Here is a 23,118-nt window from a genome sequence, read left to right as displayed (position 1 = left end):
GCTATAGGTGTGTCCCCTAGATGGACTTTAAGGTCCTGGATACTTGTTGACTGAGATTAAGCATTTTGTTAATTGATTTGTTTCTTTCTTTTTCCTTGAAAGAGAAAGTCTCATTTCTTAAATATTTTCTAGAGATAGTTTCCTGATTGGCTTTGGATTTTGGCTGAATAGACTGTATCCAATGCCAACTTGTGATTGTGGTCCAAGATAGCTATTACTTTAGATAACAAAAGAAGTATGAAGCTACTAGAGTCTTTTCTTTCTATCAATTTCTATCAAATTTTTGAATTTGATATCAGAAAGTGGCAAAAAATCAGGCAAATTGAGAGTATCTTGGGTTCAACCACAACTGTAATCTTGCCAATGATTTTTCACCAACTTTCCATCATTGAAAATCTGAGGGAGATTATTGAACATTGTAAAAAAAAAAAAGGCAAACAAGACTGGATGGTATGCATAGCATGTGTGGAAATCCTGAAAAATTGTATGGAGACCATTTTTCCCTTTCTTCCTTTTTTCCCTTTTTTCTCGGCTTGCCCTGATCTTTACCTCATTTGCTGAATGACTGACTTCAGACTCAGCCCTCTCCCGCTGGTTGGGAGCCGCAGCTGCCATGTTCATCTCTGCTCTTTGGCAGTGTAGTGGAGCAGCAATTTAACCGTGGCAGCAGCAGCACTCTGGAACCAACCCCAAGGCCCCATTCAAGCCCCTCTTGATGGGCAACAGGGACAGTTTAGATCTTAGCTACTTAGTAGTGGTGGAGTTTGACCAGCAGCTGCAACTACTCAGCTCAGCTACTCAGCACAAAGTTCCTGGGTGGTGGCAGTGGAAGCAGCAGTAGTGACAGCTTTGCAAGGTTTAGGGCCCTGGGTTTAGTTTGGGGCTCTTGTTTGTCCATGAGGACTGTGGTGGCAGTGTTGACGGTGCCAGGAGGAGTAGCAGCAGTGGGATCCTACCTGTTCCACTACCAGTTAGGTGATCGTGCGCATGTGTGCAGCTTTCCCCACCTAACGTACGCGCGCAGCTTTCCCCACACCAGCTGAGGCCTGCAGTACCAATCAGCTGAAAGGATAAAGAAGAGAAAAGGGCAGAGGTGAGTGGGAGGGCTGATCCTGCACTTTTCTCTTCTTTCTCCTCTCAGCTGATGGTCTTTTTGGCTGATTGTGGGAGGCTTTTTTTTACTACTGATTCAACCAAACCAGTCCGAACCGGTAGCATACCACCACTGAGGAATAGGATTGCGGAGAGCCAGTGGAAGCTATGCAGGAAGAGGACTAAGGGTTTCAGAGCATCTGAGAATCTGTTCCTAGGGTGAGGGACTAGGAGCAGCTAGTGTGTTCAAGTGTGTATCTGTAGCCCTCCCCCGCTGGCAAAAATTGGGAGTTGGGTGGAGGATCTTGGGTGAATCTGCCCTCTCCCTGACTTGCCAGTAAGAGGGATCAGTTTAGGATGGAGTACAGTTTGTATGTTGCGGGGGAGGGCTGGAGGGTCAAAGGCCTTTGTGCTGAGAGCTGGAGCTGTACCATCATGGGGACTCTCTCCGTCACCTATCACTCCAGGGTGCCTGATAGAATGAGACTGGCTGGAGGGGGGTGTCAGAGCCCTCATCTGTATGAGGAAGGGAGTAGAGGGATGATAACCTTGTGGGATGCAGGGCAGGGCAATACATTATGGCGCTGATGGGAGCCAGAAGACAGGCTGTTGATCAGTGATGTGTCTCAGCCCCCTGAGCTCATTCCCAGTCCCTGGACAGCATGCCCTCAGAGTCCCAGAGCTTTGGTTGCTGCTTCTGAATCCAGGTTGGTTAATATTAAGGCCCCCTTATTCAAGCTCTCATTTAGGAGTGAGTCAGCCAGGAATATATCACTAAGACCTGACTTACCTGGAAGTGGGGGGAGGGGCTCTCAGAGATGTGTCCGGCCAGGGTTAGGGTTGGCACCAGCCAAGCTCCCAGGGCAGGGGAAGTGGGGGGGCAATGGTTATCAGAGAATCTCTTTTGGCCTTCAGGGGTTTTGCTCCCCAAATCACTGGTTGTGAGACTCTCTTTCTGAAGCTGGATTCACAAGATCAGTTTGGATTGTTGTTAATGTAACCAGCCTTCCTACTGCATGGCAACATCCCTGCCTGGACTGCTGGAGGCTGTCTTGAGGCTGACAGTGAAGTTCCCTAGACTTATAGTTCTGGGAGATTCAACCTGTCATCCCTGAATTCAGCCTTGGGAGCAGCCACAAAGTTTGTGACTACCATGGCAGCCATGGACCTATTTTGGATCAACACAAGTCTGACTCAGGACAGTGGTCACACATCAGCTATGACCTTTTGTCAGAGCAATGGCAATGTGATCTGGTAGTGGATTTAACATTATCCCCCTTGTCATAGTCAGATCACACGCTGGTGTCTTTGAGACTTTTATGCCACCCACCTTCCAGGGAGGCTGGACCCATTCAAGCAGTCCATCCCCAGTGACTGAAGGACCTGAATGGGTTCCAGAGGGAACTGGGGGATAAACCAGGTGTTCTGCTGCATGGCCCTGCCAGAGCCTTGGTAACAATATGGAATCAAAGGATGATTGATGCTTTGGATAGGACTGTGCCTATGCCTCTCTTGGCCCCTTGCTCCCGATGCTCACAGAAGAGTTGAAGGTTCTGAAAAGGGTTAAGAGATGTCTGTGGTGACTTCAACTGGACACAACTCAGAGCTACTAGTAAGGCCTATCTATCTTGTGGCAATAAGAGTGGCAAAACAGCATTTCTCCAGTCTAATTCAGAGGTGGCATTCAGCAGGTTCTGACCAGTTCTGGAGAACCAGTAGCAGAAATTTTGAGTAGTTCGGAGAACTGGCAAATCCACCTCTGAATGGCCCCGCCCCCATCTCTTCTCTGCCTCCCATTGAGTCCCAGCTGATTGGCTGGGTCTTCTTTGGTTGCCCTGCACAGGAGAACGGAGCTGGAAAGCAGGTTAGTGGGGTGGGGAGGGAATGGGGATTTTGCAATAATTTTCCCCTGCCATGCTCACCAAGCCATGCCACATCCACCAAGCCACGCCCACCGAACCAGTAGTAAAAAAAATTGAACCCCACCACTGCTCTAATTGTGTTTGCAAAGTGTCACCCAGTGGCCCTGTTTCAGATCACTAGGACCCTCTTGGGATGGGAGAGCTTGGGTGACCATCTTCAGGGCTGTGCAGAGAAATTTGTTGAACACCTGATGGACAAAGTGGCTTGGATTCATTCCTAAGTGAAAAAATGCACGGTGAAGATCTAAGTGAGATGCCTGGGGAAAGATCTTGTTCAGTTACCTGGTATCAATTCGATCATGTTGGACCTGAGGAAGTGAAAATGGAAAGGGTCCTCGATGCTCAGTGTACAACCACCTATCAATTAGATCCTTGTCCCTCCTGGTTCGTGAAAACCTCCAGGGTGATGACTAGTAAGTGGGTCCAGGCAGTGATAAGTTCATTACAGGAGGGGATATTCCCAGGACCTTTTAATGAGGCCCTGGTTCACCTCCTCCTTAAAAAAACATTACTCGATGCTACCTGCCTGGATAATTTTCATCCAGTTTCCCATCTTTCCTTTTTGGTGATGATATAAAGGGTAATTGCTTGACAGTTTGAGGGTTTTGGATGAAATGGATTATCTGGACCCATTTCAGTCATAATTCAGGCCCAGTTATGGGACAGAAATAACATTGGTCATACTTCCGATCGATCTTTAAGAGAGTGAGGAGTGCTCCTTGTTGTGGTCCACTGGCAGCCTGCGGAGACAGCAGCAGAATCGGACAGTGGGGAGGAACATGGGCCAGTCCGGGAGTCTGTGGAGGACTCGGATGAGGGTCCTGCATCTGATACAGAGATGGGGCCAGGGCAATCTGGGAGTTATGTGCTGACTCCAGAGCCTCCAGAATCTGACAGCAGTGAGGCAGAGGAACAAGGGGAGCCTGTTCCCAGCACGCACATGTGCAGAGCTGCCAGAAGGCAAGAACAGTTAAGACAAAAAGGGGCAATTCGGGAATAAGGCTTGGAGGTGATTGGCCCTCCCATAAGACATAAAGGAGCAAGCAACTTTATTTGCTCTGTTCGGATTAAACCTTGAAGCTGTGTGTGGACTTTGTTTGGCTTTTTATAGTTAATTTGGCACTTTAGTTGTTGGCAGCAATTCAAAGGAGATAAAGGTGGGTGCTTATCTTGAGAAACTATTTGGGACTCATTACGGGCTGGGAATGAACAAAATTCCCAGCTGTTGAAATAAAGAGGGTTATTTGGACGAAGTGTGTGATTAATTATGGTCTCAGGAAGCCTTGGTCAGAACATTCTTTGACCTCTCAGCAGCCTCCAATACCACTGATCATAGTAGCCTTTGGGGCTAGCTACAGGGTCTGGGGCTGGACAGCAGTCTTTTGCTGTTTAGGCTCCTGTTTCCAATGCTGGTTAATCGGTGTTAGTGAGTAGAGGTCCAGCCCATGGCTGCTCTTTTCCGGTATGCCATAGGGCTCAGTACTCTCTCTACTTCTTTTTAACGTCTATATGAAGCTGCTGGGTGAAATTATCCATCAACATGGGTTAAAATATGCTGATAACACTCAACTTTATATCTCCACCTCTGATGAGTCAAGTGATGCTGTTACTGCCTTCTCGTGGTGTCTGCAGGCTGTGGTGGGCTTGATTTGTGGGACAACATGCTTCAGCTGAACCTTGGCAAGACTAAGCTGTTTTGGGTATATGGAGCTTCAAGATCTGGGACTTTGATATCTTAAGTTCTGGATGGGGTGGCACTATTCCAGACAGATCCAGTCCGCAACCTGGGGGTCCCTGGACTCATATCTCCTGCTTGAAGAGCAGGTGGCAATTGCAGCTAGTAGAGCCTTTGCACAACTTTTGATTGTGTGCTAGTTGTGGCCTTTCCTTTGTAGACCTTCTGATCAAATCTTGACATTCTTCATGCCACAAATCAAAGCAGGGAATTAACAATGATAATCCTGAGTTCTTGGAATAATTTCTTGGACCCATTTCCCTTTTATTTTCACCTTCAGAAAGAATTGTCAGTTTTTAAAAAAGTTACTTTTTATTAGGCTCTCAGAGATTAGAAATTTCTGCCACATAATCTGTAAATTTTAAGATGCAATCTTACTGTGGCTTTATTTTTGGTATTTATATTTGTAATGCATTTTAATTTAGTGGAGAAAGAATATTAAAATATTTTAAGCCGATAAATATAGAGTAATAAAACAACACCAAAATTTTGGTTACTCTTAGAGCTTGCATATTTATTGAACAAATCCTACTAAAAGAGCTAAAATACATCGAGTGTTAGTGCATTAAGATCACACTGTTACAAAAGCCTACATTTTCAGCAGTACACAATTGCAATTATACATAAATGCCACAACTGCTGAATACTGTTTTTTGTTACATGTATATACAGCACAATTGACTTATCTAAACTACTAGAAAAAATGTGCACAAGAATGGGGTAGGAGGAAGAGGGAGAGAAAATTAAGAAGTGCAGTGCATGCATTGGTATTTAACAGTCAGAAGCTAAATGGTTCTGGACAAAATCTGCCCAGTAAAAGGAAGAGCCGAAAGACAGAAGTTATAAAAAATCAAGGTGGGCTCCCAGACTGTGTCTAACACAACAACATTCCATGAATAGATGACACTGTTTTGTTTTGAAAATTGTTTCCTAATTTCCTGGGAGCAAGAACAAAATTGTAAAATCCACAATAAGATATTGGAAATATCTTAACTGTCATTTTAAGAGTTGCCATTTTTGCATGTTTAAAAACAGTTAATTTAATTTTTAAGATGACATTAAAAACATGCTAAACCTCCGTATTTAAAATGTGACTTTCTAATGTATTAAAAAAAAGACAAGACCCTTAAAGATCATAAAAAATTATTGCTGTTCTTCAACCAAATTACTAAGCAGAATGGCAGAAACAAAAATTGTAGTAAATTACAGTTTTGTGATTGCTCCCACTATCAATGCAAGATTGTGAGCATACCCAGGTGGGAATCAGTTCGTTACTTGCTATATTAGGAATTACTCACCCTACAACACTGAATAAGAAAGCCACACTGAAGACACAAAGAAACAAGTCAGTCCAGTCTAAAGAACGAGAACAAAGTACCAACACCTTCTTAGAACATGGAAATTAAAAATAACTCCATCAGAGCTACCTTGCCAAGGAGCATGTTTAAAGTCCAAAATAGCACCATTCATCAGTGTCTCAAATCCCGTGGCAGCATCTCAGTCACTTACCACAAGGAAACCATGAGTTTCATACTACTTCTATACATCAAAAGTACATGGATAAAATATAGAGATATACAGACAATTGATGAAAATAAACTACTAGGCTTGTTACATCTAAAATGAAATAAAAGGGGGACTCTCAGCCTCTGCAAGAAGCAGTTAGGAATCATGGAAATGGAGAGGCAGCAGTTTACCAGTTGCATGTGGTCAGTTGATTTTGGCTAGTGGAAGACATTGCTGTGGTAGAACAAGGCCTGAAGGCCCACCTGTAGTGTTTGTAAACTTGGGTTCACAGTGTGAAATTCTGAGAGCTTTGACTTGAGTCAGAATGGTTAAAAACTGGTTTATGGTACATATATTCCACTGTAATTCTCTAAAGCAAGGCTCAGAGTCCCGTATTTTTCTTCTTATGATATACAAAGAAACAATTCCCGATATATGACACCATGATAACCTCATCGACACCCATACACCATATTTAATACAAATGAGGAGTAATGATTAAAAAGAGAGGTAATAGATTTTGTTGAAATGGTGTCCAGAGCCATTCACTGGTGTCAGGAACAGAGCCGCCTCATTCTTTTTGCGGTTAACTTCCTTTGGGATGGGAAGATTGTCCTATATAAGAGGGGGAGGAAGAAGAAATTATTTGCATTTTGACAAAGTCTCCTCAATATAAACTTATATATCACAATCAACTGCAACATGTTCTACCATCTAAGCATTAGTACCAACATTAAAATGAACCATTTCAAGCATATCAGGAGAATCTCAGCTCAAAATGGTCCATTATGAAGCCAGAAAAGATGTTCTTATAATTCCAATGAAAACATTTCAACTATGAAATAGTTTATATAGTTAATCAAAAGAATACGGAGAAGTGTTTTCATATTAATTTTTTAACGCATTCTTTTAAGTTTTCAAATTTCTGGGTATAGATAATCATGGCTGATCTATACATGATGAAGTACTTTCTTCTTACTCAGATTAAGCAAGTTCCTGTGCAGCATGTATAGAAGCAAAGTTAAAACTTGGAAGAAACACAGATAGACTAAAGATTTGGGCAGTATGACAAAATACTGTTATGCAGTTCCTATTCAGCTGTAAAAACAACCGCAATCCTGAAATTCTGCCATACAATCATGAGATAAAAATCCCACATGACTATTCTAGGATCTGCAAATACAGTTCTGTTCCATATGGCCACTTATACATAAATCCTCTGTGAAAAACAAAAAGGGCCTCTTTATTTAAATTCTAATTTCTAAGAATCCATTTATTTATTCTTTTATTGTTCCTTCATAACATGTGGTGTTCATAAAATTGAATGATTTGAACAGTTTTCAAGAGACTCTTTGGTCAATTAGTTTCTTTGTAGAAAATTTGACCGAACATCATTGATGATGAAGTCCTATCGTACATAGTCTGCTGACAGTTTAAACTGATGAAGTCTTTAATCAAATAATAATAATAAACTTGTTTGTGCTTAATGAAGCATAGTGGTTGTTTTCAAACAAACCTGAAGTTTGCTTTGTAAGTATATTAGTTGGTATGGAAAAAAGTTCAGATTTCAGGGGAGGGGGAAACCTGAAAGAGCTTGAGATATCGGGGTTTTTTTTCACTTCTTCTAGACACAGGACATAGTCCAGAGGATAGAAGTGAAAGACTGGTTATAGAGACAGTATCACTGGGAATTAGTTTAAAATTTAGATAATTTCAAACTCTTCTATTCAATTATTTGTCTGATTCCAGTCTAATTTCTGCAATTTCTGATATTAGACTCTATTCCAACTATATTTGTTAAAGATCTTGTTGTGGTTGCCTTCTCAATTTAACCATTAATTAATAGACAGTTTTAAGACATTTCAATTAGTGTGAAGAAAAGAGTTTGTGAATCTTATTACTATGTTTGAAATGAGTCCAGGTTTGATTCCATACAGCAGAAGGTAGAGGAGTAGGATCAACAGTAACACTTAGAGAGAGGTTTAGTTGTGTTTCTTCTTGGTAATTTGATTATTTGGGAGGTGTGTTGAAAAGAGGTATATTTATTGGAGGGGCCAAAACCTGCTATGTACTGTTTGGGGGACAGAATGGTATAATTGTAAGTCTGCAACCTATGTAGGTAGCTTTTGGACATTAAAACAGGAGAATAATCCAGTTGTGAATGGATCTGCAATGGTAAGGCAGGAAATATTGAATTTACCATTACAGGATAAGGGAGACCAGCAAATCTGTGCCAATACACAGTTCCAGCTTAATTTACACCTTACTGACTTACTTGGTTTCAAACTGTGGTTTGTAAATGCCATGCAAATTCACAATTTGGTAGTAAACAATCTGTAGACTTGGCATTTATTATTGAGAAATTGTTGGGTACCCTCACCAAAATTTGTTCTCACTGGCTTTGATACTTTATCAATCTCAGTGCCAGAGCCAATGTATGTTCACATGTGTTCATCTTTAAAGACACTGTATTTGCAGCCAGGGAGTCTGCTCTTGAAGAAGTGGAGTGTGAATGTCTTTATCTTAGATTAGGTCACAGGGACAAGCTAGAAATGTTATGAATATATTGGCTATCCTACCACCCAGAAGAATCCTTGAGCTACTTGACTAGTCTTTGGGCTAGATGTTGGGTCAGGAAGGACTCAGGAGTTTATGGCCTCCACGAGAACTGTAGACTTAGCCCAACTAATCTTCGGCATGATCCATGCAATTCCTATAAGCTCTTTACTGTGGTCAGATCACTTTCTGATCCAGAAAAGACTGGTGGTTGCCACTATGACTGACTTCCAGGGGTGATTGGATCAACTGCAGTGATCTTCCTGAGTCACCTTATTGTTTCTGGTAGGTATTGGGGAGTTTTCCAGTAAACCTATGAACAATTCAGAACCTAATAATGGAAGGGAATCTAGGACCTTGGTGAGCTTGCTCCTAAGCAGTCTCTCTCCATACCCCAATCCCAGGTGACACATTGGTTTATTGAGAGATTCTGGGAGATATAGCAACAGAAGTTATGCCTGGAGTATAGTCTGAGGGAGACAAGAAATGAACAGACCGACCATTCATTTCTCATTCAGGCACAGTCCGTGGCTGTAAGAGAAATTAACTGCCATTACTTCTCTTATTTCATTGGCAGGCTGCATATATAAATAAAGTAACCTGTTATATAAATAAAATATTTGTTCATGTCATTGGATCCTTTCCAACCCTTACAATCTATGATTCTGATTCTGATTCAAGGCTGCATTTGGAGAAGGATGCTTCTCCAGTTTCCCCAAGATTCAAAAGTCCTTTTTGTTGCCCTGTACACTAAAGGGGAAGCTGCAAGCAGCTAACTGTCCCTGGCTGATTTTCAAAAAAAATACTAAGCAGGGTCATATCAGATCAGTACTTGGAAGTGACCATTCAGAAACTATAGTACTTGAAATTGAAGATAATCTGGAAAAATACAATGGAAAAGCATTCTGATATGTTGTCAAATAAACTATGTAGACCAGGGGTGTCCAACCTTGGCAACTTTAAGACTTGTGGACTTCAACTCCCAGAATTCCTCAGCCAGCACAAGTCTTAAAGTTGCCAAGGTTGGACACCCCTGATATAGACTATGTAAAGAGAGACTTTCTTCTCTAGATGGTAGGTGATGCCTAGAAACTTTACTGAATACTCAAAACGTATGTCATTCCTTTGAATGAAAGCTTTAATTCTGACATTACTAGGCTCATCTGTAACACAATTTGGCTGTGGAACCTAAGCCTTAATTATGGAAGTATAACTGAATCCCAGAGTTGTTGAAATGGTAGCATTCCTCATTTACCCAGCCTGAAGAACAGACACAATTAGAAGGAGGGAAAAAAAGATGAAAAATCACAGAGAAACAGCATTATGGTATACAATTGTTTTCCCACTCAGTCAATCCAGAAGCACGGGTGCAATGTGATTTTTTAAATGAACCTCTTAACCTCTTCAAAAATAAGACCCTTAAAGGAATCCAATGTTGAATAAAATAATAAACTAAGGAATTAACATGACTAGAAAGCCTAATATAAATTGGGCGAGACAGATGGAAGAAATTAACTCTGAAGCTCCTCACAGAGGAAATATTGTCTCTTTCCTGCAACTATAACCAAAATGGTACATGACTCATTCATCTCCTGCTCTTATAAACATATTCTATAAACTAAAGGCAAGAAAACAATGCACAATGCTCAGAATCCAGGAACCATATGTTCTTCCTTTACATCATGCCAAGACATAACCTTGCTATATTACGATGGGAAGGACCCAAATAGAGTTATGGCTTTATCAATGGCCATTTTTGCCGTCAGCATGAAATCAGGCCCATCAATATCACCAAGAAAGTACATCAACTTTCTTATGTCCAGTTATGTTCAATTTCCTACTTAAATAAATGTAACGTAATCTGATGCTTTATAAACCATATTAAGCACAGGTACTCCTCAAGTAATGACCATTCATTTGGCAACTATGTAAAATTATGGTAGGGCTGAACGAAGGGTACTTATGTCCTATCACCAAAGTTATAGATGTTGCAACCCCCCTCAACCATAGGATCAAAATTCAGGGAGTTGGCAGCATGACCACACTTACAACCACAGAGGTGCTTGTATGCTTTTAAGTGGACACTAATAGCAATAAAACTATCTGTATTTCACAGTTGGAATATACACGGATTCTAGGACTATAAACAAGTTGCTTTTTAATCAGCATGCTTGGTGGCAATTTTATTCTCAAAATATTAAGCATCAGTAAATATTTATTAAATATGGACAAAGAATGGAATAATTATGTTCTTTTTTATAATAATTTTATTGAACATTACAATTAAAAAGGTAAGAATAGAAACTAAAAAAAATAAAAGATTAAAAAAATAGAAAGTGAAGAAAGAATGAAAACAAATATACAAAGAAATGAGGTTGTATAGTCAAAATTTTCTCTTTATATAGGAATTTCTGCCAAAGCTATGGTGGTGCAGTGGTTAGAGTGCAGTACTGCAGGCTACATAGGCAATTTGGCAGTTCAAATCTCACCAGGCTCAAGTTTGATTCTTCTGAGATGGGGAAAATGAGCCAAATTGTTGGGGGCAATATGCTGACTTTTTAAACCTCTTAAAGAGGGCTGTAAAGTGCTATTGCTATAAAGAATACGGAGAACTGAAGATGACCACAGTGGAATGAGGAGCCAGTTAATGGACTGACACTTCATAATTCCCCTCAGGACAAAGAGGAACTAGGATTGCCTACATTAATCCAAACAGTTGTTTCTTACAAGGAGACCACAAAACAAGAGTTCTCCCACGAGTTGGAACTCTGGCAGATGAAGGATCAATATTGCAATCAAAAGCATATTCATTCTCCAGAAATCACAAAATAATCCCAAATAATACTATATTTTGAGGTTTTTTTACTTAAGGAAAGATTTTAAGTAATATATAAATAAATATACCTTAAAAAATCCTCCATGTCCATGGCTCATTGGAATATGTTTCTGGCTGACTGTGAGCCTTGGATGATAAACCTATAGATAATAATGACATAAAACAAGCATGATTTGTCTTTGGATAATCGATCATTAAAAGCACAAAGATAACATCTGTAAGGGCCTAGCCCTAGAAGATATGTTGTAGGCACTAACTCATACTTCTCATGCAAATATCAATGCTTTTTTGTTTTACTTGGTCCTGTTTTTCTCTAATTTTTCACTAATCTATAAACAGGCTAAGGTTTTGAATCAGTGGTAAAACTGATGTTTTGTATCCAGATTCAAAGAAGTTATTCGGAAGGTAGAGCTGAGATAACTTGACCTATTGCTTGATCTATTGCTATAAGTTAGTCCTCAACTTATGACCACGCCACCATTGGGAATTTCTATCAAGTTGTAAGCTGAGTCATCACATGACTAGACCTGTTTTTTATGGTCATTTTTATGATGGTCGTAAGTTGAGTCAGTCATAAATTCAAATCCAACTTAACCAATGGCATTTTTGGGAAAACTGGCAAAAAATGTTGCAAATCGCAATTGTGTGACTGCAGGACACTGCAACTGGTTAATGCAAACTAGCTACCCAGGGCCCAAATTGCAATCATGTGAATGGCAGTCATTAAGCAAACCAATTGTTTACTGTGGGACATTTTCTGCTGGAAATTGAAAGGAAATGTCAGTTTCCAACAAAAATGGCATAAACCGCGGTCACATGGCCATGGGCATTGCAAATGCTCATAAACGTGGGCTGGTTGCAAAGCAGCCAAAATGCAGTGAGCTATTGCGGGGGAGCAGGAGTAACATCAGAACTTTAAAGCTGGGTTTTAAGTCCCTTTTCCAGAGTCCATCATAACTTCCAATGATTGCTAAGTGATTGGTCCTAAGTCTAGGACTACTTTAGGCAACTGCCTAAAACAGTAGCTCCAAAATATTAATCTAATATAAATACCTGTGACCTTTAAAGGACAAGGGCCTTTTTTTTGCAGAAGGAAACTTTATTTTCCTTTTTTATTTTTAAAATCCACTGAAAATTCAGTGATAAAGCTGTGGTATTTTTGTTCCTTTTTGGAATAAATTTTGAGATGTGAAGAGAGATGCAACACTGTAAAAATGTCTAAAAATAATTACAAAACAATCAGAGCAATTCATTCCGGGGGTCATATGTAGGCAATCAAGATCATAATTAATGGGAAACAGATTACAACTTCCTTATAAAGGCCACTTAAAAGCCACTCTTTTTGAGAGAGCCAGGTACCTCATGTAAAACATTTCATAAAGTGGCAATCTCAGCAGAAAATTCTCCTGTATATTGAAACTGATTATCTGCTCTGATACTAGTCTACAGCTTTCCCCTTCCTCAATAACCTGACTGTATCTAAATTACTACCAATCAATGCTGAAAATTTCGTATTCTTTTTATTTATTTTACAATGCATATAGTCTTTTTCAATCAGATCTGATTCTAAGGCTCAGATTTAATCAACTGAAGAATTACATTGGACAAAGCAAACAAAATAATCTACAACTTCAGTGCATCTGTATTTACCTATGAGCTGATGGCAAACTTCTAAGGACAAGTATGCTTTCTGATAGTAGCTTTCCTCAGTAAAATTAGGCCAGTGTACTTTTTGGCTTAATTCTGTCTACTTTATAGTAGCAATCAATGCTAAGCAGCAAGTGGCTAATGATTTTTGGAGTAAAAGAGTGAATGCCATTGCAAAATGTCTCCATGATGAATGTTTGTTTCACTTCCATTGGTTCCTCTTCTCTGGCTCTGCATTTTTGCTTACATTCTTACACTATACAGTTTTTCTTGGTTCTTTGCATCCAATGTTTGAAGTCATTAAATATCCATATTATCAGACTGGAAAAATCCCAAGTAACTAAAACCAGTATACATTTTTGTCTCAATCTCAAAAGCATCCTTCGTACTTTTTGCATTTTTTGTTTTGTAAAACAAACTACCAAGTTCACATTCTGATCATATTTAACATATAATCATGGAAAAAGTCATCAGGAAGATCAATATGCAGATAATACGAACAAGTATCTGATGTCTTTGGGAAATTTCCTACAGATATGAGTTTAGTGAATGAAAAGCAGTCTTGTTTACACGTAACTTCTTCACTTATATTGAACTTGAAGGGCTGAGTTAGAGCTCATTGATAAAATGCAGATTATGCATATAGGAATAGTCTGCATCAGTTCCTGGAATCTTCTGCAAAGACGATCCCATCTGGTAAATTGGGAAGAAACTCTGAATGTTCAGAAAGATTGCACATGGAGGAACGAACATACAGCTTTCAAATATGTTTAATGTGAATTTCTGCAAATACCGCATGTTAATGTGGTCTTGTGTGATGGACAATTTCCAATGACTCATGTCTATGGAGAACCAAGACTGACTTTATTAAAACCAGTCACTAGACCTAGCAGTATATGTAGCTTTCCTGGTCATCTATGTTTGGATATAAAAACGTAATCAAAGGATACCAGACCCCCCCCCCAAAAAAAAAAAACAAAAACCAAAGAAAGAGCCAGGGATGAAAGTCAATTGCACAGGCAATGCACAGCTGTACAATTGGAGAAAAGGGTCAAAGCTGCAAACTAAGAACCAGAACACAGCACGAGCTCAGAAGGTAAGTCAAAAGTTAAAGCCTAGGACACAGAGTTGCATAAATGTATCTACAGTTTATATGAGATTGGAGGATATATTTTAAAATACAATCTTTAATTTCTGGGAAGAAAAAAAATTACTGAAACCTGAAAGCGAAACATTACTTCTAATAATACTTAATGAAGACTGTTTAAGAAATGTGTTTTATATATCAAAATCTACTATTAATATTTGTGTTTCTGTCCAAGAATACAAGATAAAATGCATGAATTGTGTACTACTGTGCTTTGCATGCTTGTTGAAATTGTTATGTATCTTTCAGATAAATGCCAAATAAAACCATGTCAAAAAATCAAAGTACACTTTTGCATTAATATCTCTACCAGACAGAACCAAGAAGGGCAAGGAAACAGTGATTTTATGCCAATACTTGGACAGCTCGGTGGCTCAGCAGTTAAAAGACAATGGATTTGTCGGGTTGAAAAGCCAACAGCCATAGTTCGAGACTCAAGTGCTGCATGATGGGGCGAGCTTCCATTCTCACCCCAACTCCTGTCAACCTAACAATTCAAAAGCATGCAGATGTGAGTAAACAGGTACTTCATTAGGAAGGTAACAGCGCTCCATGACACCATACTGGCCACATGTCTGTGGAAATGTCTGTCAGATAGCGCTGGCTCAATGGCCTTGAAATAGAGATGAGCATGACCTCCTAGAATCAGCAACGACTAACAAAGTAAAATCCGCAGGGACTCCTTTATCTTTTTTTTTTTAATACCAACTCTTCCACCTGCATATCAGAACTTCCCATACTTTCTTTTAATTGAACTATATTATACAATACAATACGCTGCCCTAGAAACCAAGAAACCATGAGTTCTATCCCTCCATTAGGAATGAAAGCTGGATAAGTGAATTTGGGCCAAACACTTTCTTTCAGCCCAACCCACCTTATATGACTGTTGCTGTGCAGAAAATAGGAGGCAGCAGTTTTAGGTATGTTCACTGCCTTGAGTTATGTATAAAATAACTTTTTTATCCATAAAAAACCTGGTGGGAGTTTGAACCATTTGATCCAGAAATGGAAAAGCCCCTCATGAGTGGACCCAGGCCCCTTCTAGTTAGTTAAGGCATCTTGGAAAGTGGCAATGTTAGTTAGTTATTTACTTTATTGTCATTGCACCTCGTACAACGAAATCAAACACCATCTTCAGTGCACATCATGACCATGACCACGAAAATAAACACAAACACACATCCTTCACTTTCCACACATTGAACTGAACTGCACTATACAGCAGAATTCAAAAGAGCTACTGCCCTGGGATAGAAGCTGTTTTTTAGCCTATTTGTTCTTGTTTTTATTATTCTGTACCGTCTGCCAGATGGTAATAGTTAGAAAAAATGGGTTCCCAGGATGAGATGGATCTTTGAGAATGTTTTGAACTTTCTTAAGGCAGCGGGAACTATAAAGCTCTTCCAAAGAGGGGAGAGGGCAACCAATGATCTTTTGGGCAATGACGTTAACCCTTTGGAGTGCTTTCCTATCTGCCAATGTGCAATTGGCAAACCATACAGAGGTGCAGTAAGTTAAAATACTCTCTATGGTGCAGCGGTAGAAGGTCATCAGCAGTTTTTCATTCAGTTGCTGTTTTCTGAGAAGTTTCAGATAGTTTAATCTCTGCTGGGCCCTTTTGACCAGTGCTGCAATGTGAGCACCTCAGGTCAGGTCCTCCTTTATGGTAACACCCAGAAACTTAAAACTGGCCACTTGCTCCACTTGGTCTCCATTGATAAGCAAGGGCTGGATGTCTGATCTGTTCCTTCTATAATCCACTATAAGCTCCTTGGTCTTATTGGTATTGAGGACCAAGTTGTTGTCTCCACACCACGAAAGCAACCGGTCCACCTCATCTCAGTAGGCAGACTCATCCCCCCCCCCCCACCCCGGAGATGAGTCCCACCACTCAATGGCTTGGTTCACTTTGTTTTTAATGTCTCTTTGTGGGAGGGGATGGTACTGCCTGCCTTGAAGAAAGCAACAGTGTACCCCCTTCGCATAATGTCATCCTTGGATTCAATAGTGTTAGAAAATTTTCATCTAACCTTTATAGGGAAGGTTGTGGATATTGGTAGTTGGTGCTCAGGTACAAAGAGACCTGGATGAAACAGGTTACCTGGACCCTTTTCTTCCTGGATTCATGCCAGATCGCAGCACTGAAACAGCATTGGACACGTTTGTAGGTGACCTTTGGAGCTCAGGAAGGATGTGATGCAACCATTCTGGCCTTCCTGGGCTTTTCAGTGGCTCTTAATACCTTTTACAATGTTATCCTTCGGAATCAGTTTCAGGGATTGGGAGCGAAAGACACTTTTTGCAAGGTTTTCAGAGCTTGGATCTTTTGCCTTTCCTTTTTAACATCTACATGAAATTGCTGGGGCAGCTCTGTATGCTAATGAATCCCAGCTCCTTGCCAGGCAGGTGATACTGTCAGAGTGCTGGACAAGTGCCTGGAGGTTGTGAGGGTAGAATGGGCAGAAACTGGCTTCAACTCAACACCAGCAAGTGAGCGGCTCTGAATCTTTGGCATCCCATGCCTGGGAAATATGTTAACTTTTGACTCTGAACTCTGGCACTACCCGAGACTAAGCTGCTGTGCAATTTGTGGATCCATCTAGACTTATGACTCTTAAGCTGGTGGCAGGTGTAGCTAGGCAGATCTTTGTACCTTGTGCTCCAACTGTGGCCTTTACTGGACTGGGATTCCTTGCTTATGGCAACTCAAGCCTTGGTCATGTCCTATCTGGACTGCTGCAATGTATTCTATATGAAGACCACTCTAAAGTAACAACTGGTCCAGAATATTGCAGCATGAAGTGATGGGTGCCTCTAGGTTCATCCACCTTACACTCCTGTTGCACAAGCTGTCCTGTCTCCCAGTTTTCTTCTGGGTGCAGTTCAAAGTGCTGGGTATTAACTTTGAAGCTTCAGGCACAGGACCAGGTAATTTGTGCAGCTGCCTTCCCTAAGGACAAATGCCCATCCTACTAGATTGAATAGGGTGGGCACACACCTAGTCCTCTTCCTTAAATCTTTAGGGACACAGGAAATATGCCTTCCCCATGGCAGCCTCCCCCCATTTTTAACCTTTTGAAAAGCACTCAAACCTAACTTTATCTCCCAAGCTCTGGAATAGGGTAAGGTTGCTAAGATGAACTTGTGGGCTGCATGGGAAAGTTTAGCTGTGGTGCCACGCCTTTTGATTTTAATATTTTTATTGTAAATACATGTTATTTTATTTTTTGGTTGTGAGTTGCCCAAAGTTTGGTACAAGCAGGTGACTATGTTATGAACAAACAAATAAATAGGCAAGATTTTAAAAAAATAACAACTGCAATAAATAAAACAACAATATGGCTTGTCACAGTGTCTTGGAAGTGTTTCTGAATTTATCCAGAAAATGTCTATTAGATCAGTGATCCCCAACCTTTTTATGCCGCGCCCGGTACCGGCATAAGCTAGCGCCGCCATCTTTTGATGAAAAGTGCTTCCGGTGACCTCACCGGAAGCACTTTTTCATCAAAAAGATGGCGGCGCTTAGCGCTCGGTGAGCTTTTCCGGTAGAAATGGCTTTCTACCCGAAAAGCTCACCGAAGCACTTTTTCATCAAAAAGATGGCGGCGCCCAGCAACCAGCGGCCCGGTAGGACTTGTTCCGCGGACCGGTACCGGTCCGTGGACCGGTGGTTGGGGACCCCTGTATTAGATGACATATGGATTAACATATGAAGAGATCCTCATGAATTCTAGTGTTCCTCAGTCCTTTGAGTCCTTTGGAGGCCACTAAACATTTGCATTAAGTTTTTTGTATAGATAGAGAATAAATTTGCTGATTGGTGAGCAAAATAGAAACTTGAACTTGATATATATAAAAAATTGTGAATAAGATGTCAGGTTTAATACACTAGGCAATTTTATAAAAGCAATTTTTATGATGTAGAATTAAATTGGAACCCTGTAATTCTATGTTACAATCTTCAAGCCACTGAATTCAATAGTTTACTTCTATGAGGAGTCTTGCACTATATTATCTTACGTATAAATAATTCAATAGGTAAGTTCTAGGTCTAAATAATTTTTTTTAGAATATGAACTTTTCTTTTAAAGAAAAACTGCTCTACAAAAATAAATTCTAGAAAATTGTATGGCATTAGCTAATATACAGCTATGTCAGCACAAATACATAGCTGTGGCTAGTTTTATTACATGTAACATACTAACTAACATACTAACTCCTGCTGGGTAGTTGAGATTTTGTCATCCCAATTTTAATTCTCAGGAGCCATTTTGCTTTCACGAAACTAAGAATCTTGTCTAATGGGATACCATAAATCCAAAAAATGTAAAATGAAGGAATCTTAAAATTACCATAAAATATATCTAATGTCACCCATTGGAGTTTTGTTTCTGCAATGTAAGTTTTTCTTACACTGTTCCTCTTGCATCTTCATTATTTCCCAACAAATAAAAAGTGGATTTTTTTTAGGGAGTGGGAGGAGAAGCATTGAAAGGCAGTGTGAATAAGAATCCCAGCTGCCAGAGGTGCTGATACCCATTAGGACACATACTTAGAGGTGACTTAATATTCACAGACAAGTTTGATTTTCAGTTTTCTATTGAAAAAATGTATTAAATAAGGAAAAAATCTCCCCAAAAGGAAAAGAGCATGTTAGGAATATGAGTCACCTAACAGCTATTCGGGTTAGAAATATATAAACCAGGATAAACATTTTAAAACTGTATCTTTAAGAAAATGCAAAACTGTAATTAGGTGTGGTTTCTCAAACGGCCATAAGATGGAGGCAGAAACCTGGTTTGTCTTAGTCTGAGTCTCAGAAGAGAGCGTGACTGTATCTCTGTTTCCTTCTGTTGGAAAGTATTGCCGTTGCTCCATTTTTCCTAATTGACTGCTATTTCTGGATTTAATGTAAGCCTGATACTGAACTGCTTTTTGACATTGGACTTTGATATTTGGATTATCCCTGGATTGAAAACTGACTGATTTAACTTGTGAATGACTTTGGATTGCTTATTTTGGACTTTGCTTAAACCTTTCTGGAAGTAAAAAACCTACATTTACTGTACAGTGTATCTGTGTGCTCTGTGTGTATTATTCAAACACTTCTCTCAAATACGTCCCCCTGTATGCGCTCATTCTCCTAACGGGGAATTACCTCAACAGAGCATATACAAATTCTTGAATAGTACTCTTCGTTATGTTTTCTGGAAAGTTGGACTTGGAAAAAAACACCTACTATATTTTCTTAGTTTTATTATGTTCTAGCACAAACTAGTCCAGTTCATATTTGTTAAGAAAACAAGTGTTTCAAATATGACAAAAATGAATTATGCATACACTTACAATGTCATTCCTACTTCACAATAAAATATTTACAAATGTCCTTGCTTTTTGCCTTTATCTTGTATAAAGTTTTATGACAATATCAATACAATACAGGTCAGATTTAATCTATTGAGCTCATGGCAAATTAAGTTAGTTCAATGGTGATCTATACAATAGTGTCTTCTTCTGATGCTAATTATTCATCAAACAATTAGTACAGCAAAAAGATTAACCTTAGTACTTCCAACTTTTTCCAAAATGGTTTGCCAAATTTTATAATAGATATTCCTTTACATTGCTATTTTTACAAGGAAAGTGGACTATCTATATAACTTGTATTACTGATATTTCTCCCAATTATACTGATCAGTACACATGACACTAATTCTTGGGGCACTTTGTTTTGATTTTATTATTATTATATAACAATCAAAAGCCTGGCATCAGAAATTGCAATAAAAGTTCCTTATGGGTACCTATTTAATGTGAAAAAATGTAAAAAAGAACAAATAATCTTAGTAGCATTGTATTACAGGAAAGGAAAACACCATTATAAATGGTATATTTTCATACAAATATTAATACACCATGCAGATAATTTAGTCTACTTTGGAAATTAAAATTCCTTTTTTTACAAAAGTATGTCAAATATTTCTTGTCAAAATATAAAACAATTCTTTCCAAAAGATAAAGCAAATTATTTTCAGCAGAATCATATCAGATATTTCTGTTGCCAGCTATGGTTGTTTTAAAAATGTACTGTACTGGATATTGACATGCAATTTAGGTTTTTTTTTAAAAGAAATCCTGTTGCATGCTTTATTGAGTATGATATATTGAAAAAAATTCTCTTCTTCAAAAAACCTCTAATTTTAGGAAAGTAGGCTGCAGTTTCCATTCCTGAAAATGAAAAATCTATTCACAAGGACTTTTCAAGTGCATTATTCATTGCATGGCAAATTCCCAAAACCTCAATACATGCCTTTTAAATATGTCTATTAAGATGTGTTAAAATAATATGCCAATTTATTTTTTTTTAATTAAAACATTCTTACCATTCTTGCACTCTTTTAAGACTCAGAAATTCACTGTCAGCAAAATGAAAATTCTCTGCAAAAGATTGAAAGAAGAAAAAAAATACTCAACTCATGCCACCAAATAGGAGGCAACTTGCCCAATGACTTAAGAAAACAAATAATCTAATAGTTAAGAAAAAAAAAATCCCTTGTAAAATCCTTTGCTCACATATCCTTTCTGCATCCTGATCCCTTAGTTTGAACTCTATACTGGATATTCCACAGGTTTAAACATAGCACATAGGAATTCAGGCTATCTAGATCTGCAAAAATAATCCCTCCAATCCAAAATAAATGTGTTATAGTTAGCATATTAGACACTCACTTCTTTGAAGTACAGCATGGATTTAGATATCTACTTGAAAAAAAACAGAGAAAGCAAAAATAGTGCTTTCTGTGTCAGCTGCATAGCTTCTCCATTGTTCTCAGACATACTACCAGCTGTCTTCCCCCTCATTGAAGATTGCAGGATTACAGTCACACTTTCAAAAGGTAATATAGCCTAGAGAAGGCATATTTTTGGAAATGGTACTGCATTGCATAACCTACCTCAAGCACTAAATACATGCTTACACCTTTACTTCAACAAAAAAATTGCCTCAGAATTCATTAAATTTGCTGCAAAATAATCAGCTGATTTACAGTTTGCAGAATACAGTTACATTGACCTCAAAGTGATTTTCCTTTTAAAAAGTAACATGCATAGTCTGAAACTTTTATTTTATCATATCCAGTTTTTATTAATCAAAATCCTAAACGGTTTTGAGCAAATGAACATAAGGTTGGTGGGTTTTATTAGAAGAAAGGGTGGAGGAAATTCTACACCAAATGTGTTTCCATTAAAAATCATATTTAATCTGATCATAATTCATGGAATTTGCACTAAAAATGCATTAATATTTTTTAAAGAAGTCATTCCAGACTTTACTGCTGCACATTCAAATTTGTAGAAAGCTGTTGCAGGAAGAATTGTCTGTTTCTAAAAATACACCCAAGGCAACCATTACTATCCAACCCTCTAAATCCTCCCTTTGCATAGAAAGACAAAGAGTTAAATCTACATATGTTGTACTTTCCCCTTCTTTACACAGCCTTCTATGGAACCACGAAGAAAGCAAAGAATAAAAAAGGGAAAATCCCAACGACTCCACTGGAGTCCCAATAAAGTAGAGGAGAAATGGTAGAAAGGATATTCCAGAAAGGAAAGGAAACCAGACAAAGAAAAGAAAAAAACAGGAAAGAAATCTTTTCAAAAGATTCTGCATTGGGGATAAAATGCATATACTTACGACAAATTCCCTTTCTCACTTTCTCTCCTTTCTACATGATCTGAAATACAAATGTGAGTTTAAAAGGGGCAGCATGCTATAGAAAAGAATTTATAGAAGGGGGAAGAGAGAAGGCTGGGTAAGGGGTGTGGGAAGGAATGACTGCACCTTTTTTCTGAGTGCAGCCTTGGAAAACGGGGGAGGGGAGAAACGGGGTGGGGGCAGCAGCAAGAGGGGAAAATCTCGCTCTCTTTCAGGCTTTGGTTGTCTATGCTGGTTATATTGAACAATGAGCTAATTCTGATGGTAGCTGGCTCAGCGCCAAGTTCTCCCCTGCTTTCTACCCTCCCCCTTCCCTTCGCTGCTGCAGAGCCAGACTGCTTAGTCTGCAATAATCTATATAGCAAGAAGAAACCCCCCCTCCCGCCTTTGCTTCTCCTCCTCCTCCTCCTCCTCCTGTCTAGCAGCCCTAGAGCTACCCGACCAATCGCCAGGCACGGACCAGGGAAGGCTGGAAACCCAGCAGCCGGGCAGGGTTGGCAGAAAGGGAAGATCTCGAGCTAGGGCGCCTCCCCTCCCTTCTAATTATTGTGTCAGAGGCCCAGAACTACCTCTCTGCCCGAGTCCGAGGCTGGGCCAAAAGAGAGCACCCATTGGTGAACGTCGCTGTCGACCAGCCCCCTAGCTCCCCAAGCCCCTACCCCTTCGCCGCCGCCGCCGCCGCTGCTTTCCAGACAACTAATAAAGAGCAGAACCGGCCGGAGGGCTGCCAAGCATCAAGCCCGGCCAAAGAGCTGCACAGCCACGGCTCGGCGCCAAACCTGAGCTGGAGGGGTGCAGGGAGAAGGGGAAAGAGGCGAAGGAGCGCGGCCACATACTGTAATAATAAAACGACGGCGGCGGCGGCGGCGGCGGCAGAGGGCATCTGAGGAGACCGGGAGAGAGACCAGAGGCAGCAGCAGCATGTGCTGTCGCCTTGCCTGTTTCTCTGCCTGATATAAA

The 23,118-nt window shown here is 39.7% G+C and overlaps 1 protein-coding gene and 1 long non-coding RNA gene across 7 annotated transcripts in view; one reads left to right on the top strand and one right to left on the bottom strand.

Annotated features, from left to right (window-relative positions):
- Nucleotides 1–17,736, top strand: part of LOC148132514 (uncharacterized) — a 23,477-nt gene extending 5,741 nt beyond the window's left edge. Inside the window, exon 2 of the long non-coding RNA XR_015748119.1 lies at nt 14,691–17,736. This is a non-coding gene — a long non-coding RNA (uncharacterized LOC148132514). The remainder of the gene's footprint in view (nt 1–14,690) is intronic.
- Nucleotides 5,237–23,118, bottom strand: NREP (neuronal regeneration related protein). Of its 6 annotated transcripts, none has more exons than XM_087958069.1 (5): nt 22,995–23,118; nt 22,138–22,177; nt 20,828–20,882; nt 11,716–11,787; nt 5,237–6,870 (listed from the first exon to the last, which is right to left on the bottom strand). In XM_087958069.1, the coding sequence occupies exons 3-5, from the start codon at nt 20,828–20,830 to the stop codon at nt 6,754–6,756; spliced, it is 192 nt and encodes a 63-aa protein (XP_087814195.1). In that variant the 5' UTR covers nt 20,831–20,882; nt 22,138–22,177; nt 22,995–23,118; the 3' UTR covers nt 5,237–6,753. The 6 variants fall into 6 exon arrangements, with proteins under 6 accessions (XP_087814195.1, XP_087814196.1, XP_087814193.1 ...); XM_087958070.1 differs by lacking the exon at nt 22,995–23,118 and adding an exon at nt 22,818–22,899; XM_087958067.1 differs by lacking the exon at nt 22,995–23,118 and adding an exon at nt 22,619–22,730.

This window comes from Notechis scutatus, chromosome 2 (assembly GCF_049901735.1).
Source record: "Notechis scutatus isolate UNSWTSFEM ecotype Mainland chromosome 2, rNotScu1.2, whole genome shotgun sequence".
Classification (NCBI taxonomy): Eukaryota; Metazoa; Chordata; class Lepidosauria; order Squamata; family Elapidae; genus Notechis; species Notechis scutatus.
This window is presented reverse-complemented; position numbering and strand designations above follow the sequence as displayed.

Bases quoted from the DNA above. Each gene is read 5' to 3' on its own strand.
- NREP (XM_087958069.1), bottom strand. The intron at 6,871-11,715 runs GTATATTTATTT...CCTCTTATATAG, and splicing joins GACATGGAGGATTTTTTAAG to GACAATCTTCCCATCCCAAA.